Source organism: Lissotriton helveticus, chromosome 9 (genome assembly GCF_964261635.1).
Source record: "Lissotriton helveticus chromosome 9, aLisHel1.1, whole genome shotgun sequence".
In the NCBI taxonomy this organism is placed as follows: domain Eukaryota; kingdom Metazoa; phylum Chordata; class Amphibia; order Caudata; family Salamandridae; genus Lissotriton; species Lissotriton helveticus.
In genome coordinates this window covers 1,140,353,161-1,140,369,561 of record NC_136070.1, presented here as the reverse complement: position 1 = coordinate 1,140,369,561, position 16,401 = coordinate 1,140,353,161, and the positions used below count along the sequence as shown (strand labels likewise).

Sequence of the window (16,401 nt, the reverse complement as noted above, 5' to 3'; positions counted from 1 at the left end):
TTTACCGACATCCGCAAAACAGGACATCAATGTACTGTACAGCAGATTCCTCTCTTTGACCTTTGGTCTGGTTGTTGTATGGTGGTTGTGGCCGCCATATTTTCCAGTCTAGTCATATTTCCCCTTTGAAGTACCTACAGAACAGTTCTGCATATTAACCATGAAATATCAAATATCCAACAGTCCAGTCAAGCTGAAATTATCGGCAGTGTACACACTGACGCTGGAATCTGGGGACCACGGTTCGATCCCCGGCTCCGGCGGCAGGTCAGCCCAGCACCATGTGACTCTGGGCAATAGCTCGCTTAATCTTCCCGACGGCCCCCCAGCGCCTAGAGACCCTTACGGGTGATTGTGCGCTTTACAAATGTGGACTTTACTTTACTTTACAGTTCTTTAATACAGAAAATAACCGCTGGGAACATTGAAAAAATAATGATGGCACATTATAGTTTAATGTTCAGTGTTGCAGGGATCCGTCACGTTAGAAAGAATTCTATTAAAACAGACCGACCCGACCACACAAGAAATGATTGAGAACAATTTTAAAAAGAGGCCATTTTATTTCAAGTGTTATTGGCAGTACCATAAAACAGTACATAGTGTCCACATAACAAAAAATATCTTACTTTATCCTACGGCATATACACAAGTCAACAACTATTTGGTCATAAATGTACACTGTACAGCTTCAGAATTTTCAGGCTCGATTTAAGAACAGTCTTAAAGAAACCCTCAATGTACAGAAAACAAGCCCCTTCAACATGTAAGAAAAAAGGACATACAGTGGTCTTCTAGGCAAACATGGGGAAAACCTGGTTCCAATTAAGTTTGAATTATATTCTGGTGGTTACAAACATTGCAGCAAACCTAACAGCCAAATGAAAAAACAAACGTCCATATGCGCTTCAATACATTAAGGGCGTTTTTGATGCCAGGGGCACCTAAAATTACATGACACATGCACTTCGAAAAAGTTTTCCACCTTGTGATTGAAATACATAGCAAAATGTGTTTGCCAACACTGGGGGAAGAAAAACAAATCTGAAAGAAAAAATATAAACCAGACTGCAAAAGAGGAGTTATTTGTGTGTGTTACTGTGGGAAGCACATGCTTTGTGGCTATTACACAAGACAAGGATGAGATATTCCAATCATGTGTTCTTCCAGTAGTAGTGTAGAAATTCCTTAAGACTTCAGACTGGTTAGCATTTCAGTCCTGGATGGAGTCAAAACATGTCTCTTCACACTTTGAGGTGTACTATTTTATGTAATTTGCTCACGTTTTTATTTTCTCACAACGTAAGAGGTAAAGTGGCATGCTGCTTTTAAGTTTAAATATTCAAACTCAATGGGGCTATATTAAGATAGGAACAATATTCTCTAAATCCCCCGCTGTACATACAGTTTATGAAGCAGATCAATTTTACCATGTGAAGGAACAAGCAAGAACCCTGGGGTGGCTACATGTATATATCACTCACAAGTTACATCTTCTGCTCTTCCAACTCTAGGGAGAACATTTTGGAAACAGGACATGTCTAAATTGCACCTGCGCAAACATCTTTTCAATCCCAAAAACTGAAATTATTTAGCTGGGCCTCAAGAGCAGTTTTCTGGATGAAGAAACCCCTGTATATTTACATGTTTGTTTCACAGATGCTGTACATCTTAAGTAGCATCATTTAAAATCTTCTCAAGAATTACTTTTAAACACAAGGATAGATTCATATGCAGAAGGTGCATACTTTATAATATTTCCACCTGTGGTTAACTTAGAAAATCACTTTGGTAACCGCAAGGAACAAGAGCCACGCAGTTCTATACTAGAATTTGCAACGCAAAAGCCAAGTCATTTGCGTTGCTTGTTTTTTCCAAAACTTATACTAAGCAATTTGGGAACCCAGATTTCCTCTAAAAATAAAAGGTTACTTCGGAATAGAGTAATTTGCATTAGTAAGCATGGGCAGCTTTGCATGATGTTTTGTACAGCATTGAATCACACAGTTATAAAGGGGCTGGCCTACAAAGTTTTTACATCTGCAAATTACATCAGTTTGAGTTTTTGGCCTTTTTCTTTTTTTTTAAGGACAAGCTACCTTCGCAGTTTCATTTGGAAATTCAATAGCATGCCAACCACGAACATTGCAGTAAAACCATCTCCAACGATAAGGGTTTGGGTGGTCTACTGAAAAAAAAGGTCAGGCAAGCTGCAAAACGTTTCTGTAGATGGTTAATCATATTTTCCTAGCATGGGTGCAGAGAACAGAAGAGAGAGAGGTCCTGTGTTTGATTATTCACCATCCCATTATAGAATTATTTAATAGGTTTAGGCTTGAAATGTTGCGGACTTTCTTCATGCCAAAAATTTGTCATCAGTGTTTTTTAGTTAAAAAAAAAGCTAAACCACTTCCGGTTTTAGAAATGTTACCAAAAGTGGATATTTTTTAATTCCTAATAGTTTTCTTTTTAGCAGAAAACGAAGTGTAATTTTCATGAAGTGGCGATACAGCCTTGGGACAGTTCATTGTTAAGATAAAGCAACAAAATCACTTCAAAAACTTCTCCAGGATAATTCTTTCAGAGTCATGTAGACAAAGAAGCATGCTAATTCTATTAAACACTGCTATAATTCCAAAACAGCTAAAAAAAAAAGTCCAGATGTTAAGACTCCACATCACAAATGCAACATTGGCAAAAGATGCCAGCTAAGAACCAGTTTTCTTAGGGACCGGAGAGGTGTCCATTTAAGTAATCCCTATTTTAGGCATCTACATAGTAGATTTAAATCTTCATTTCTATAAAGAAAAGGTAACGTTTACGACCTACAAAAGTTATATGTGTTCAAAGAGATAACATTTATTTACAATTACGATTTCCCAGCGTACAGTGGCATTAAATGGATATCCTTGCAATAAAAACTCAGAAAAAAGCTGAAGTTCAGCTTCAAGTGGCAAAGTGTTACAGTATAGTAACAGGACAATGAACAAATACAAAACTTTTTTTTTTAAGTAGTAAAACCATTTGGTTAAAGTAAACTGTTAGGTGAGCCATGAAAATATGATGACAACAAAGTCCCATACATACACACAAGAAAATCTGCAGAGCAAACCAACTGCATACTGAAGCCAGCCCTCTGAATAAGATCTTCATTGTTTGTGTAACTGGTGAAATAGTTAACTACTGCCCATCTTGCTGAAGACAAGTTCCTGATTATTAAAAATCTCAACACACTGCTTCGACATGGGTAGCATGGAAAATGTTACAGGGCATGTTCAAATGAGACTAATAACCTTTTTTTCATAATATACAACCTCCAAGTACAAAACGTACCCTTTTTTTTTACTCTTTCAATACAAAATAAACAATTCTGTGCATTTTAGCATATTCATGAATTATAACTAGAAAGAGGTTGTATGGTCGTATAACTTTCATAGATTATTGGGTATATGTGCCAATAACTGGTGACATCTGAGAAAGTGTTGGACTGCCTGGATATTTAGTTGATAATTCTGCACTATAGAAGATTACGCTTTTAAATGCTTTTGTTTGTCAAGACTGGTATTGTACATACACCAAGTCATCTTATTTTAGCCATACAAATGTTGCGGTAATGTACATTAGCGCCTAAACAAAGTCAATTTATACATTTTTAAAAAGCAGTCACAAAAATATATATATATTTTTTTTACAAATGTTTGCCCTTGTTTAAATAACTTGTACAAAAATATGATTCTGCAACTTCTTTTGATACATGTGTGTATAGCTACTCGCCACTGGATTCTTTTTTTCATACAAAATTACCCACATAAGGCACATTGGCTATTATCTTCCATGGTTAATAGATGAAACAGATCCTTCTGAGTTGTATGGCATGAAATTTGGCACAGAACTAAGACTAAAGGTGTTGGACAATTAAAAAAAAACACTTTAAAAAAAATCTGAGCGGATAAAAGTCCAAATGAAAAAAATTTGATGATCTCACAGAGAAAATTATGTGTACATTAAATATCACTAAGATCGTCTGCCCATTAAAACATTTGATGATCCTTCATCATGAAAAAAATTAAAGTGAGTGTTTTTGTACATTATATTCTGAAACTTGCAGTAATATAACTAACAATGGTTGCAATTCAGCATAGTGGTGTGTTTCTTGGCAAATGATCGTGCGCATTAATTTGCACCACTCGTCTGAAACAAGTTAAAAGTCAGCCAACTATATTGCCCAGTAAGTGTCAACTTCCTTGGAGTTCAGTTCCTTCAAGTAACCTGGGGAGATGTTAGCGTATAGATACAAACAGACCCTGTCTGCTAAAGTGGCTATGCATGTCAAACTTGAAAGATGTGCTATAAAGGTGCTATAGCTTGCAGTGCTTCGGGGTGGATGTGACACTGTAGTTCTGCTTTACACACATCAGTATCCAGGGATTTGCTGGCAGGAAGTACAGACAATTCTTCTTCTCCTAGAAATTAGAGGAATACACATTATAAATAAAATCTAATTACTTTGAACTCAGTTTTATATTTTGTACACAAATCCGATATAGGAACATAAACACACAACTCTAAAATTAAGACCGGTCTATTTATTCTTGACTGTTCTTAAAACATTTCTTTTGCTTTATGTTAATATCAATTACACATTAATTTGCAGAATTCTATAACTACACTTCAAACACCCCGGTTAGAGAAAAAATATAACCACTCCTACAAAGACCCAGTATACATCAGAGACCACAGCAACGTGATCGCGAACTTCCGTCATTGTCACTGCTGCACACAAACGAGCCAATCTTTTCACTACCATAGGTCGCACACAAGACAGGTGAAGCAAGAAGATGGAGGTGGTGGGGCGTAAAATGACACACTCTGGGATCTGTGTCATAGAGCCACTGCATCTGCTGCACCAAAGGATATAAGTCCTGGCCCCACCTCCAACTCTGATGCCCGTCTTCGAGGTTGCAGCCACCAGCAGAGGGGCAAAGTCGAAAGACAAGATAGGTGATATACCCTGGGAATGGTATAGACTCCAAAAGGGTATCAGGAATGCAGGTGGGGCAAGGAGCCTCAAGAGCCTAGAGGCTAGCCAGTAGTAAAGTGCATGTGCCCCTTCTTTAAACATGGTTGAATTGGCATACTCCTAGCTAGAAAATTTACTTTGGCTATAAATCCCTATTATATGGTGCATATGGTACCCAGGATCTGGATATTAAATGTCACTACTGGACAGCAACACCAACTGTGTCATCCATTACAGTGACAGTGCAAACATGGCTTCAGTCCTAACATTGTAGCACGACCGTAGCAGTGTCAACATAAACCCTTTTGACCGGTCAAACCCTCCATTTTAAACATATTAATAAGTCACCCCCAAGTAGACCTTGTAGTCCACAAGACATGGTGCCTGGTATTTAAAAGAAGGACATTACATATTAACATGAGCTTACAGTGACTCACACCCAAAAGCTATGTTCACTGTTGAAAGGCTGGATCGCCCATAAAGAACCACTGGCAAGTGATATTACATGCCAATACAGTACCTCAGGAATGGTGCCAGCCAGAAAAGGAATTAAACAACTATTTAAATAGGTATTAAATATCTAATTCAATGGTAACGTTGGATTCTTAATAAATATTAAAGAAAACTAACTTTTAGAAAGTTACCTTATCCCTGTCTGAAGTTCCTGCAGGCTAATTTGCATTGCTAGTCCAGCTTCTCCCAGCCAGTGATTCGGCTTTAACAGGTGTGAAAAAAGTATGAAATGCTTCTCAGGAGCAGACTATAGACACATTGTTGTGCTGTTTGACAACTAAAATTCTTCCACAGTGACTTTTTAATCACAAAACGGTGGCCCCCCTCCGGTCCTATCTGCTTCACAAAGTATATGAAAGTGAAAGGTAATACAAGTCTATGTGATGAGTGTACCTAGAGGTTACCTATAGTGAAACACCGAAATTAAATAAATCGGTTATCTTAACAAGCCCACTTTGTTATTTTATCCAACCCTAGCAAAGTAATCCGGGCAGAAGTATAAGCAAAAAACCTTTATTGATCAAGGCCCCGAGTATCAGAAACCTCCAACTTAAAAGCGAGGATGAACTACCAATTGAAGGTATGCATAAAAACAACATGATTGATATATGCATCCAGTGAATGACAAAGGTCATTCCTAGCTGTGTCCCAACGTATAACCCTATGTAACTCAATGACCAAAACTTACAGGCTGAAACATATTATTATTAAAAAATATGAACAATAAATCTTCTAGTGACAGATTTTGATAATGTGTAACTGTCTGTTTGTACTATAGAACATATAAAAATAGAAATGATCTGTTAAATAATCAATGCCTGTTCCTAATTGTATGTTCTCTTTTGTAATCAGAACCTTGTCCTGATGAAGGTGCCATCAATATAAACCGAAACGCTGCGCCGACTTCCCTGAACTCTATGATTTTAATGTTTTTATGTGTAAAGGCACATTTTTAAACTGATTCATTGTGCATTGTTGCTACCAAATATTTTATGGATTATGTGTAATAAATTGTTTATATTTTTTAAGAAAATGCTTTTTGATTATTATTGATTGTATTGTGTGTGCCCAATTGGTAAAATTGTCTGGAGTATATGGTTCTGATTACGTGTGGTTCTTTGAGTTATAAGGGGTATATACAAGAGGTCCTGTATAAAACTAAACACTGGGACTCGTGTATAGTTTTTTGACAACTAGAATCCCCTTTGAACTCCCCCTCACCCCCTCCAAACAAAATGATCGTCCTTTCTAACTGAAGAAAGAGGAGATCTGACCGGCTGGTGCTGTTCGCAATCTTGGGGTCTTATTTGTTGACAAGTTATCTCTGGAGAGCAATGTCACAAAAGTTGCCAGCACTGGCTTTGCGCTCCTACATGGTCTTAAGAAGGTGCTTCTTCTACTACCTACTCAAGCTAAATCACTCATTGTGTGTAGCATCATACTCAGTAGATTGGACTACTGTAACACCTTAATACCCGGAGCTCCAGAGTATTTGATTAATAGACTGCACAGAATCCAAGTGGCAGCAGCTAAACTTGCTCTAAATGGACCTCACAGATCCTTGGCATCTAATGCATTGAGGGATCGGGACTGGCTGCCACTGAGGCAGAGGATCATCTTCAAAGCCTTGTGCATTGTGCATAAGGCTCTACATGGCTACGGTTCTGTGCTCTTGCAACGTAAAATGAATGGATACACTCCTGGGCGACTCCTCCACTTGAGCACTGCAAATCTTGCCTGCATGAATACATTTCACAAGAAACAACAAGGTGGTGATGCTTTCACCGCTCAGGCTGCCCAACTGTGGAACAAGTTGCCACCCTCACAGGTCAGCTACAGATCAGCTGAAATTTAGGAAAGCATTAAAGACCTGGCTCTTCCCCAAGTCACTGCCCTTCAAGTATGCGCTTTTGTTTCTCGATGTTCAATAGTGTTGTGCCCCTCTCTTTTGCTGTCAGTGCCAGGATACCAGCATGGTGACAGCTGCACTTTATAAATAAACTGACTGACCCAAATGGGCAGAGATGGGTTTCCTGAACCCCACAGAATATGCGAGGTGGCACCGGTGGGCATCCTTTTTGTTATTACAGTGTCAATCCTGCTTGACAGCTTTTTAGCTCACATGTAACAGTTGGGGCATTATTCAACGGGAGAGAACAGGATGCTCAGGCAATTTTTGTGTATCCACTGTCTGGCTGCTGGAGGGTCCTGCTTCCTTCACACCAGATACGGTCTCTGGTTTTATTGTGGGTAAAGGGCCTGCCTCTAACTGGATTTAAGTGCTAGATATGGAAGAAAACACACACACACACACACCTCCCCCAACCACGCTCAGAGCCCAAGTTTAGTGTGGTCGAAGTGTTTGCCATCTTGTATTTGCCTGGACACATTGCATTTTGGGCATGTTTGCAGGAATGTGAGCAGGAACTACTGCAAAAGTAGATCGGTGCGGTCCTTGGAAGCTTTACCCCACTAGCTAGGGAGGGGTGAGAAGTCCAGAACACTTTCTGGACCTGCAGTAGATCAGAAGCGGAGTGGACCTGCTGTCTGTGACCTGAGAGGAGCCCTTAAGGACTAGACCTTCTCCCATTTGTACCCAGGACACAGAAGTGGATTCCAAGAGTCATGAGGCTGCCTGTATGGCTATACAGAGACAAGCTACAATTGTACCTGGTCTGGACTTGCTGTTCACCTCTGCCTGACACTCTGGGAGTCTCCAAGTGTCTACCTGAGGAGCTTTAGAAGTATACACCTGTGGTCGATTGGGAGTTAAAAGGCTAAAGCAGAAGGTAAAATCTTTAACCAGTACAAACTTGCTTGGTGTGTCCGACACGCACTCCATTGCAGTCAGCCTCAAATTGCGCCTAGATACCGGTATAGCGGGCGACAATTGACTGTCACTGGCACTTTGTGCTTTTTAGCACTATTTCTACTTTAAACTTTAAAAATGTATCTCTCTGGCTCACCTTGTATTTTGTATTGCTATTTTGTTAATTAAATGTTACTCTTGCACTATTCACTGTATCTGCAGCATGGAATACAGATTTAAGGCATGCATTTGCAATCTTCTTTATCTCTTCAACCACTGCTTTCCCTCTCTTCTAAACCTCCTCTGGCAGATGCCTCACTATTTGTCCATCGAATATCACCACTCATGGACATATCGGTTTAAAAGTGCATTAAAACTGGCTATTTCCTGCTGACTGCTCAATTATTTTTAACTCCCTGCTTCCAGTCTTCACAGTTAGTCGGGCACTGCGCCACGTGTAGATACTGATAGTGCATTCAAAATGGGATGTTTTGTATTGTGGGCCTTGAATAAAAGCTTTGTACTTATTTACTATTGTAGGAGTTTCAGCTCTTGTTGTGATTGGTTTGAGGTATACCTCCCTTTGTAGCTGGAAGACTGCCGGTAACATTGGTAAGTGATGATACTTGCTACATTGAAGGGTTATGGTCTGTAAAAGAAAGATGGCGCCTTCCTATGCTAAATCCATTTGGAAAGCTAAAATGCAAGATACCCTTTTGGTAACATTGCGGTAAATGAAATGTTATTTGGTGTAGAAGGTTGCTTGGGTAGAGTTCAGTTTCTTCCTACGGTGAGTCTTGCTCTACAGACTGTGTCTTCCTCATCTTTTGTATTACATTGCATCGCAGGGTTCTTTTTGTCTGAATCAACTGTTAATCCTTTCTCCGTTAAGTGTTTATCCCCTGTATTCCATTCCTGTAGAAACTGTTGTAGTATCATGGTATAGGTGGAGCTGTAAGACTATCAATATCCTCTCTGGGTCTCTTTATCCTTAAGGGTCTTGGACCCTTAGAAGAAGAAGCTAAAGCCTCCAGGGAAATAAAAGAATATATATATATATATATATATATATATATATAAAGCAGTTGTTGCCCAAATTGGTGTCGGCGCTCGTCTTTCAAGGCGTGGTGCAGTTTTTACGACTGGGCATGTCGTTAAATATAGCTTCAGATTCCCCAGAGGGAGAAATAAAACGCACTCACCCGTCTTAATAGTTTTGACAGCGGTTTATTCAGCAACCAATACCAAACGCGTTTCGCTTTCTTCCAAAAGCTTGTTCACGGGATGTCGAGCAGGTTTCTAAGTCCTCCTTATATACACAGCGTCATGTGATTTCCTGTTTTCGCTGTAAGTGCATTCTGGTTAATGTAGTGTCCACTACATTATCGTCACCAGTCCGCTCGTTTGTTTTTTCATTTTGATAAACCAGGAAAGGGGAGGGGGGGGGGGGTGGTGAGGGATAGTCTTTGTTTTGCAGATAATTTTTAGCTCTTAGGTGAGTTTTTAGTGTTACTTTGCAAATATTTTTCTTCTGATTCACACTTGCAATTTGGTGGTGGTACCTCCTAGTTCACCAAACAGGGTATGATTTCTCAGGTTAATTTCCTGATGATTGTAAAATGGATTGCCCTCTAGTGGGCATATTCCAGATTAGTCAGAATTACTTATAGTCACCGTTTTCACAATTAGAGATGTACATAAAGTTCCTCCGTCAGATTGAGACCTCTGGGCTCTAAGGTTCTGAAATTTATGATATGTTTCGATTCCTTGCGTCGTAGAGTTTTCTGGCGGTTTCCACCCCTTTCTGATTGTGGGACTTGGTCTATGGCACAGTATCTTAAGAGTTCCCAATTGCTTCCATGTGCCTGTTCCATGTGTTTTGCCACTGCATATGATCGATCTTTATTAGTTGTTGCTCTTGTATGTTCAAGTATTTGCTTTTTGGCCTCGAAGGTTGTACTTCCTATATATCTACGTTTACAGGGGCATTCGATCAGATAAACCACATGAGTGCTCTTACATGTCAAGTGTTGTGGTATTGTCCATTTCGTGCCCTTCCTGATTTCTATTTCTTTCGTGGCCTGTGCGATTTTGCATACTTTACAGTGTCTACATGGAAAAAATCCCTTTCGTTGCATCCAATCAATTTTCGGTTTTTCATTGTAGTGGCTGTTGACCAGACAATCTCCCAGATTTCTCGTGATATTAGGGTGGTCGCCTATGATTCGTGTTAAGGTGGGGTCTGTTTTTAGTATTGGCCAGTGTTTCTGTATAATTTTCGTCAGTTTATTGTTTTCAGCACTGTGGGTGGTGATCAGCCGGATGATATCAGTCTTCGTGGGTTGGGTCTCTTGTTTGTATAAGATCTGTTTCCGATTTTGTGTCGCTGTTCTATTTAGACCTTTTTCCACTTCTGCATTGGGGTATGCCCTTGCTTTGAATCTGGTCACTGCATTTGCACTATGTTTTTCAAATTCTTCATCTTCTGAGCAGTTTCTCCTGAAGCGCAAAAATTCCCCATATGGGATGCTCCATTTTAATTTGGCGTTGTGGAAGCTCTCTCCATGGAGAATTGCGTTGGTAGCTGTTTGTTTTCTATGCAAGGTAGTTTGTATACTCCCATTTTTTATGTAAATTTCTGTATCCAGAAATGTTACCCTCTCCGTACTGATGACCATTGTGAATTTCAGATCAATCACAGGACGCTGAACGGAACGGGTCCTCTTCACGTGCTGCTGGCAAGCACGTCAAACATGAAACGACGGGCCCCTCAGTAAAGAAAGCCAGAGGACACAAGGGGAACTTGCGGGAACACTTTAATGACAGCTAAAAAGTGGCATGATGCATTTCGGCGTGTTGCCTTCTTCGGATGCCGTAAGCTTAGTCCGGGAGCACTCCTCCTTGCAGTCTTGATATGCGCAGGTCCTCCTAATTAGCAGAGGTCAGCTGACTCCACCCGCTGAAGAGTTTCAACTGTAGTCCAAAGTTGTTGGACTGCAGTTCCCATCATGCAGCAACTGGTAAGTACCGTGTGTGGAGCCCAAGTTCGATGTAAAATCTGGCTGTAAATCCTAGCAAGAGGTGCAAGTATTGTAAATAGGGAGAGCCCCCGTGTGTGAAAGTCTTAGCGTTTTCCTTAAGTCCCCAACGCTCCAGCCCCATTTCCAAAGTCTGACCGAACCATGCAACTCGGATGCCGTGATCCTGTTGCCCTCGTGAAGTCACGGGCTGTTCCTGACAGTGGCCACTTGCCTGATCTGACTATGGGGCGGTCCTGCAAATTCCGATTCCGCGGATAATTCAAACAAAGTCGCCAACAATCACAGGACGCTGAACGGAACGGGTCCTCTTCACGTGCTGCTGGCAAGCACGTCAAACATGAAACGACGGGCCCCTCAGTAAAGAAAGCCAGAGGACACAAGGGGAACTTGCGGGAACACTTTAATGACAGCTAAAAAGTGGCATGATGCATTTCGGCGTGTTGCCTTCTTCGGATGCCGTAAGCTTAGTCCGGGAGCACTCCTCCTTGCAGTCTTGATATGCGCAGGTCCTCCTAATTAGCAGAGGTCAGCTGACTCCACCCGCTTTAGAGTTTCAACTGTAGTCCAAAGTTGTTGGACTGCAGTTCCCATCATGCAGCAACTGGTAAGTACCGTGTGTGGAGCCCAAGTTCGATGTAAAATCTGGCTGTAAATCCTAGCAAGAGGTGCAAGTATTGTAAATAGGGAGAGCCCCCGTGTGTGAAAGTCTTAGCATTTTCCTTAAGTCCCCAACGCTCCAGCCCCATTTCCAAAGTCTGACCGAACCATGCAACTCGGATAGATATATATTTTTTTTAATTAAGTATTGTCCAAACTAGTAATCCAGACAGGCCCGTGTGTGAAAGTCTTAGCATTTTCCTTAAGTCCCCAACGCTCCAGCCCCATTTCCAAAGTCTGACCGAACCATGCAACTCGGATAGATATATATTTTTTTTAATTAAGTATTGTCCAAACTAGTAATCCAGACAGGCCCATTCAGGGCAGTATCTCTGTGAGATGGGCGGGATTATGGCGAAAAATGGATATTTTGCCAAATATACTGCTGCCAATATCCTAGCCTTTTGTGGAAATGCTCAATCAACTTGTCTCAAAATGTACGCATATATAATGAAATAGTAACTTGTTGCTACATCTGTTTTTAAATTTGCACTAGAGCACTTTATTGTACATAGCGCCGTTTGGAAATATGAATTCATTTGCCTAATTGCATACTAAAAGATGGCCGCTGCATTGGTTTTCCAATTACAAACTAACCGTCATCTATGTTGTTGATGGGAATGTGAAAAGTGGCTTTAAATGGCGCCGTGTAACATTGCACAGGTTGACACTGACGAAGCCTTCTGGCGAAACGCGTCTGTTGTGGGGGTTAGGGGCTTGAATTAAAAATTATCATCTATGATATCGGTGTGCTGGTCATTCTTCAAGCCGGATTGGAGTGGATTGTGTGGAAATATAATAGCGGCTCACCACCGCTGACCAACCACCCGGGACTATGAGGAGCGACGGCGGTGAGGAATCGATGCTGTAAATTACGATGGCCGTTAGCCCCGAGGCTACAAGTATCGAACAGAAAGATTGAGCAGAATTGGTTGCCCAACCTTGGAGAAATACGGAATTTGACTATACCGCGGACCCACAGTAAAAAGCGAGGAGCTGGGGCGTGCCTGCTGAGGCTTCGGCGGACGATCCGAGTTACCCGCTTCGAACTGGTGAGTGAAGCGGCAACGTTTATGAACATTTTCCCTGTGAGCTTCTGTCCCGTAAAGATATCGCTATTAACACCGTTAGCCCCGTAAAAGAGTGTGTATTTGCAGACACCACCCCGCCATTTGAAGGATAAGCGTTACACATTGAGACACTATAAACGAGCAATAATGTCGAACACAGGGGAGCTCCTGCAGGAAAGGCAGTCAGCGGCCGAAATGATGTTTAAATCAACAAAAGACAAACCGGCAAAAGCGGCTACCCCAGCTATAACAACTGCACCCCCCAGCAATTTGAAAATCTTGTACCAGAGGCTGGAAAAGCTGATGGAGAGAGAAGTAAGAAAATGGTGGGAAGCCACCTCCCTTCAACGTTGCGTGGATTGCGATCGTGTTCCAAGAGGCGTGCGTATTTTTACAGTACCATCATATGAAAGGCCAAACCCAGCTCTATTTAAAGAATGGGCAGAATACACGGCTGAAAGTGCAAAAGGGATGGTAAAGATGCTTATAAAATACGCATGGATAGATAGAGATGAATGTCTTAAGGAAATAGCAGACTTGGAAAAAACGATCGCAAATGAAAAAGACACTAAAACTAGTGACGACCTAAGATCAACAATGTTAAAAAGAGTAAAAGAATACGAACTTGGAATCAGGAGGAGAAAACAAAACAAATTCCAAAGAGACGAGCAAGATTACATGTCGGGGAGAATTCTGACGTTTGCTCGGAAATTTGATGCCACGAGAAAACGTCTTGCGCAAGGTATTTCCGGACCAAGCAATGCAGAAACCTCTGAATCTGAAGGAGAAATCTCAGATGAGGAACGAGCGGAGGCCCGGGCGAACAAAGATAAAGCCAGAGATGCACAAAAGGAGAATGTTTTTTTTCGACGAATTTCAGGTCATAAAAGAAACGAGACAGAGGCCGCAACAACGAAATCACCCCCCAGCACAAAATCAAAGAGGAAAACAAGGAGGGGCAAGAGGGGGAAACGCTGCTACCGCCTCCCCAAGAGTAACGAGGAGCGTCTCCAGACGCACGAAATGGTGAAAGAAACAGAAGATCAAACCATTATTAACCTCTCCACAAGAGAATTGACCAAGGAAGAGGAGAATGTACTCAAAAAAGGCCTAAGCTTCTGTCCGTCTAACGACTTCAATCTTGTCGACACCAAAATTGATCTTTTCAGATATATCAGAAAGCTGAAATTCCAGAAGATTTTTGCAATGCATCCTAGGAAACCTCCGAATGCAGAAGCGCAAATCAATGATAATGACATTTCAACCGGAACCTTGACACAACTACTTGATACAATGAACAACACATTATCTCTAACCTCAAACAACGAGAGTGGTAGCACACAGCCCTCACAGACTGGGAGCAAACAGATCAGAGATCCGAATAACATGAAAAACAAATCAAAGAAACTCCCTAAAACCCAAAATGACGCGATTGATGTCTTCAGTGATGCAGTTCTCATGGACCTTGAAAGGCTGGCCAAAGAGAAAATGAATGTTAAGGATTCAAATATAACACGCAAAGAATGGGAAGCAATTAAGTCTCTGCGGAATGAGGAGTCCATCGAGATCAAACCCTCTGATAAGGGTGGTAACGTCGTGATCTTTACAAAAGAACATTATCAGCAGGAGGCCCTCAGACAATTGAGAGATGCGGACTGCTACACTGTAATCAACAGGGCAGAATACGTCAAAAGCACCATGGACTTCCAGAAACTCCTGGTAGATTGGAAACAACAAGGAATGCTTAACATGGACGAATTCTTATACCTACAGTGTGAAGCACCCATTTTACCAACGTTCTATCATCTGCCAAAGGTCCATAAAAATTCAAAAAGACCACCAGGACGACCGATCGTCTCATCAATAGGTAGCCTATTGGAGAATGCATCTAGATTTATTGACAGATATATTGCACCAATTGTGAAAGAACTTCCCTCATATGTAAGGGATACACAATACTTTTTGCGGTTAATTGACAGTATTGCTTGGGAACCTGGTTTCCTACTAATAACTTTTGACGTTGTGACCTCTATACCTGCATAGCTCATGAAAACGGTCTGGCAGCGGCAAAGTGGTTCCTGGATAAAAAACATGACCAATTCCGGGAACACAATGAAATGTTAATACAAATGATGAGATTCTGTTTGTATAATAACATATTTCTGTTTGCAGGACAGCTTTACAGGCAGGTTAGAGGTACATCTATGGGCTTGTGCTTCTCTCCCAGCTACGCGAACTTGTTTGTCGGCTGGTGGGAGAAGCACGAGGCCTGGGGGGAGGCTAATGACCAGTGGACAGATAACATCTTACTTTGGACAAGGTATATAGATGACCTTTTTGTGGTTTGGCGCGGCAATAGAACCTCGGCTGAGGATTATATTGCTGCGTTGAATGACAACGAGTGGAATCTCAAATTCACCAGCACAATAAGTGACACCAATGTTTACTACCTAGATCTAGAAGTTTATGTCAACAGGGGAAAGATTCAAACCCGATTATATAGAAAACCTACAGCGGGGAATGCTGTTTTGCATGCAGCAAGCCATCACCCCAAATGCCTTATCGGAAACGTCCCCTTCTGCGAACTCCTACGCCTGAAAAGAAACTGCTCGGATGAGGAGGAGTACATTCAGGCAAAGGAAGAAGCCAAAAAAAGATTCCAGATTAGAGGATACTCCCACAATATATTAAATATTGCTGAGGAGAAATCCAAGAAAATTCGGAGAGAGGAACTTCTGGTAGCCAAACCTGTACAAAAACAAGATGAGATTCCCAGAATGATCACAACTTTCAATGTGAAGTCAGGAAGGATTATGCATATTTTTCAAAAAAATTGGCATATCCTTGGCACTGACCATATAATGAAAAAAGTCCTTCCAGAGCGACCAGTAATAACATATAAGCGTAGTCAATCACTGGCGGGCCATCTTGTCCATAGTCATTTTACGTCCAAGAAAAAATCCATACAACTCTCGAAATCAAAAGGATTTTTCCCATGTCTAGGCTGCAAGGCCTGCAAAAATAGCAAAACAACTAAAACATACCCAGGCAGAACCGATGAAAATGAGCCAGAGAGAACAATAAAAAAATTACTTAATTGCAACTCTACACTATCTACTGCCTCCTCTGCCCATGCGGGAAACGCTATATAGGTAGCACTATCAAACCTACAAAGATGCGAATCCTTGAACACATGCGGGCGATTGCGAACAAAGATAAGTCGTACCCTGTGGCACGACATTTCGCAGAGCTCCACCGAAGCGACAGGGATCTGCTCAGCTTCTACTGTAT

General features: G+C 41.2%; 1 protein-coding gene across 1 annotated transcript in view; it reads right to left on the bottom strand.

Annotated features, from left to right (window-relative positions):
* Window positions 1–543: 543 nt before the first annotated feature.
* The window catches only part of IL17RD (interleukin 17 receptor D), a 219,434-nt gene continuing 203,576 nt past the window's right edge, over window positions 544–16,401 (bottom strand). Inside the window, exon 13 of the mRNA XM_078661574.1 lies at window positions 544–4,463. Within this exon, the coding sequence (XP_078517700.1) occupies window positions 4,348–4,463 (116 nt within the window). The 3' untranslated portion in view covers window positions 544–4,347. The remainder of the gene's footprint in view (window positions 4,464–16,401) is intronic.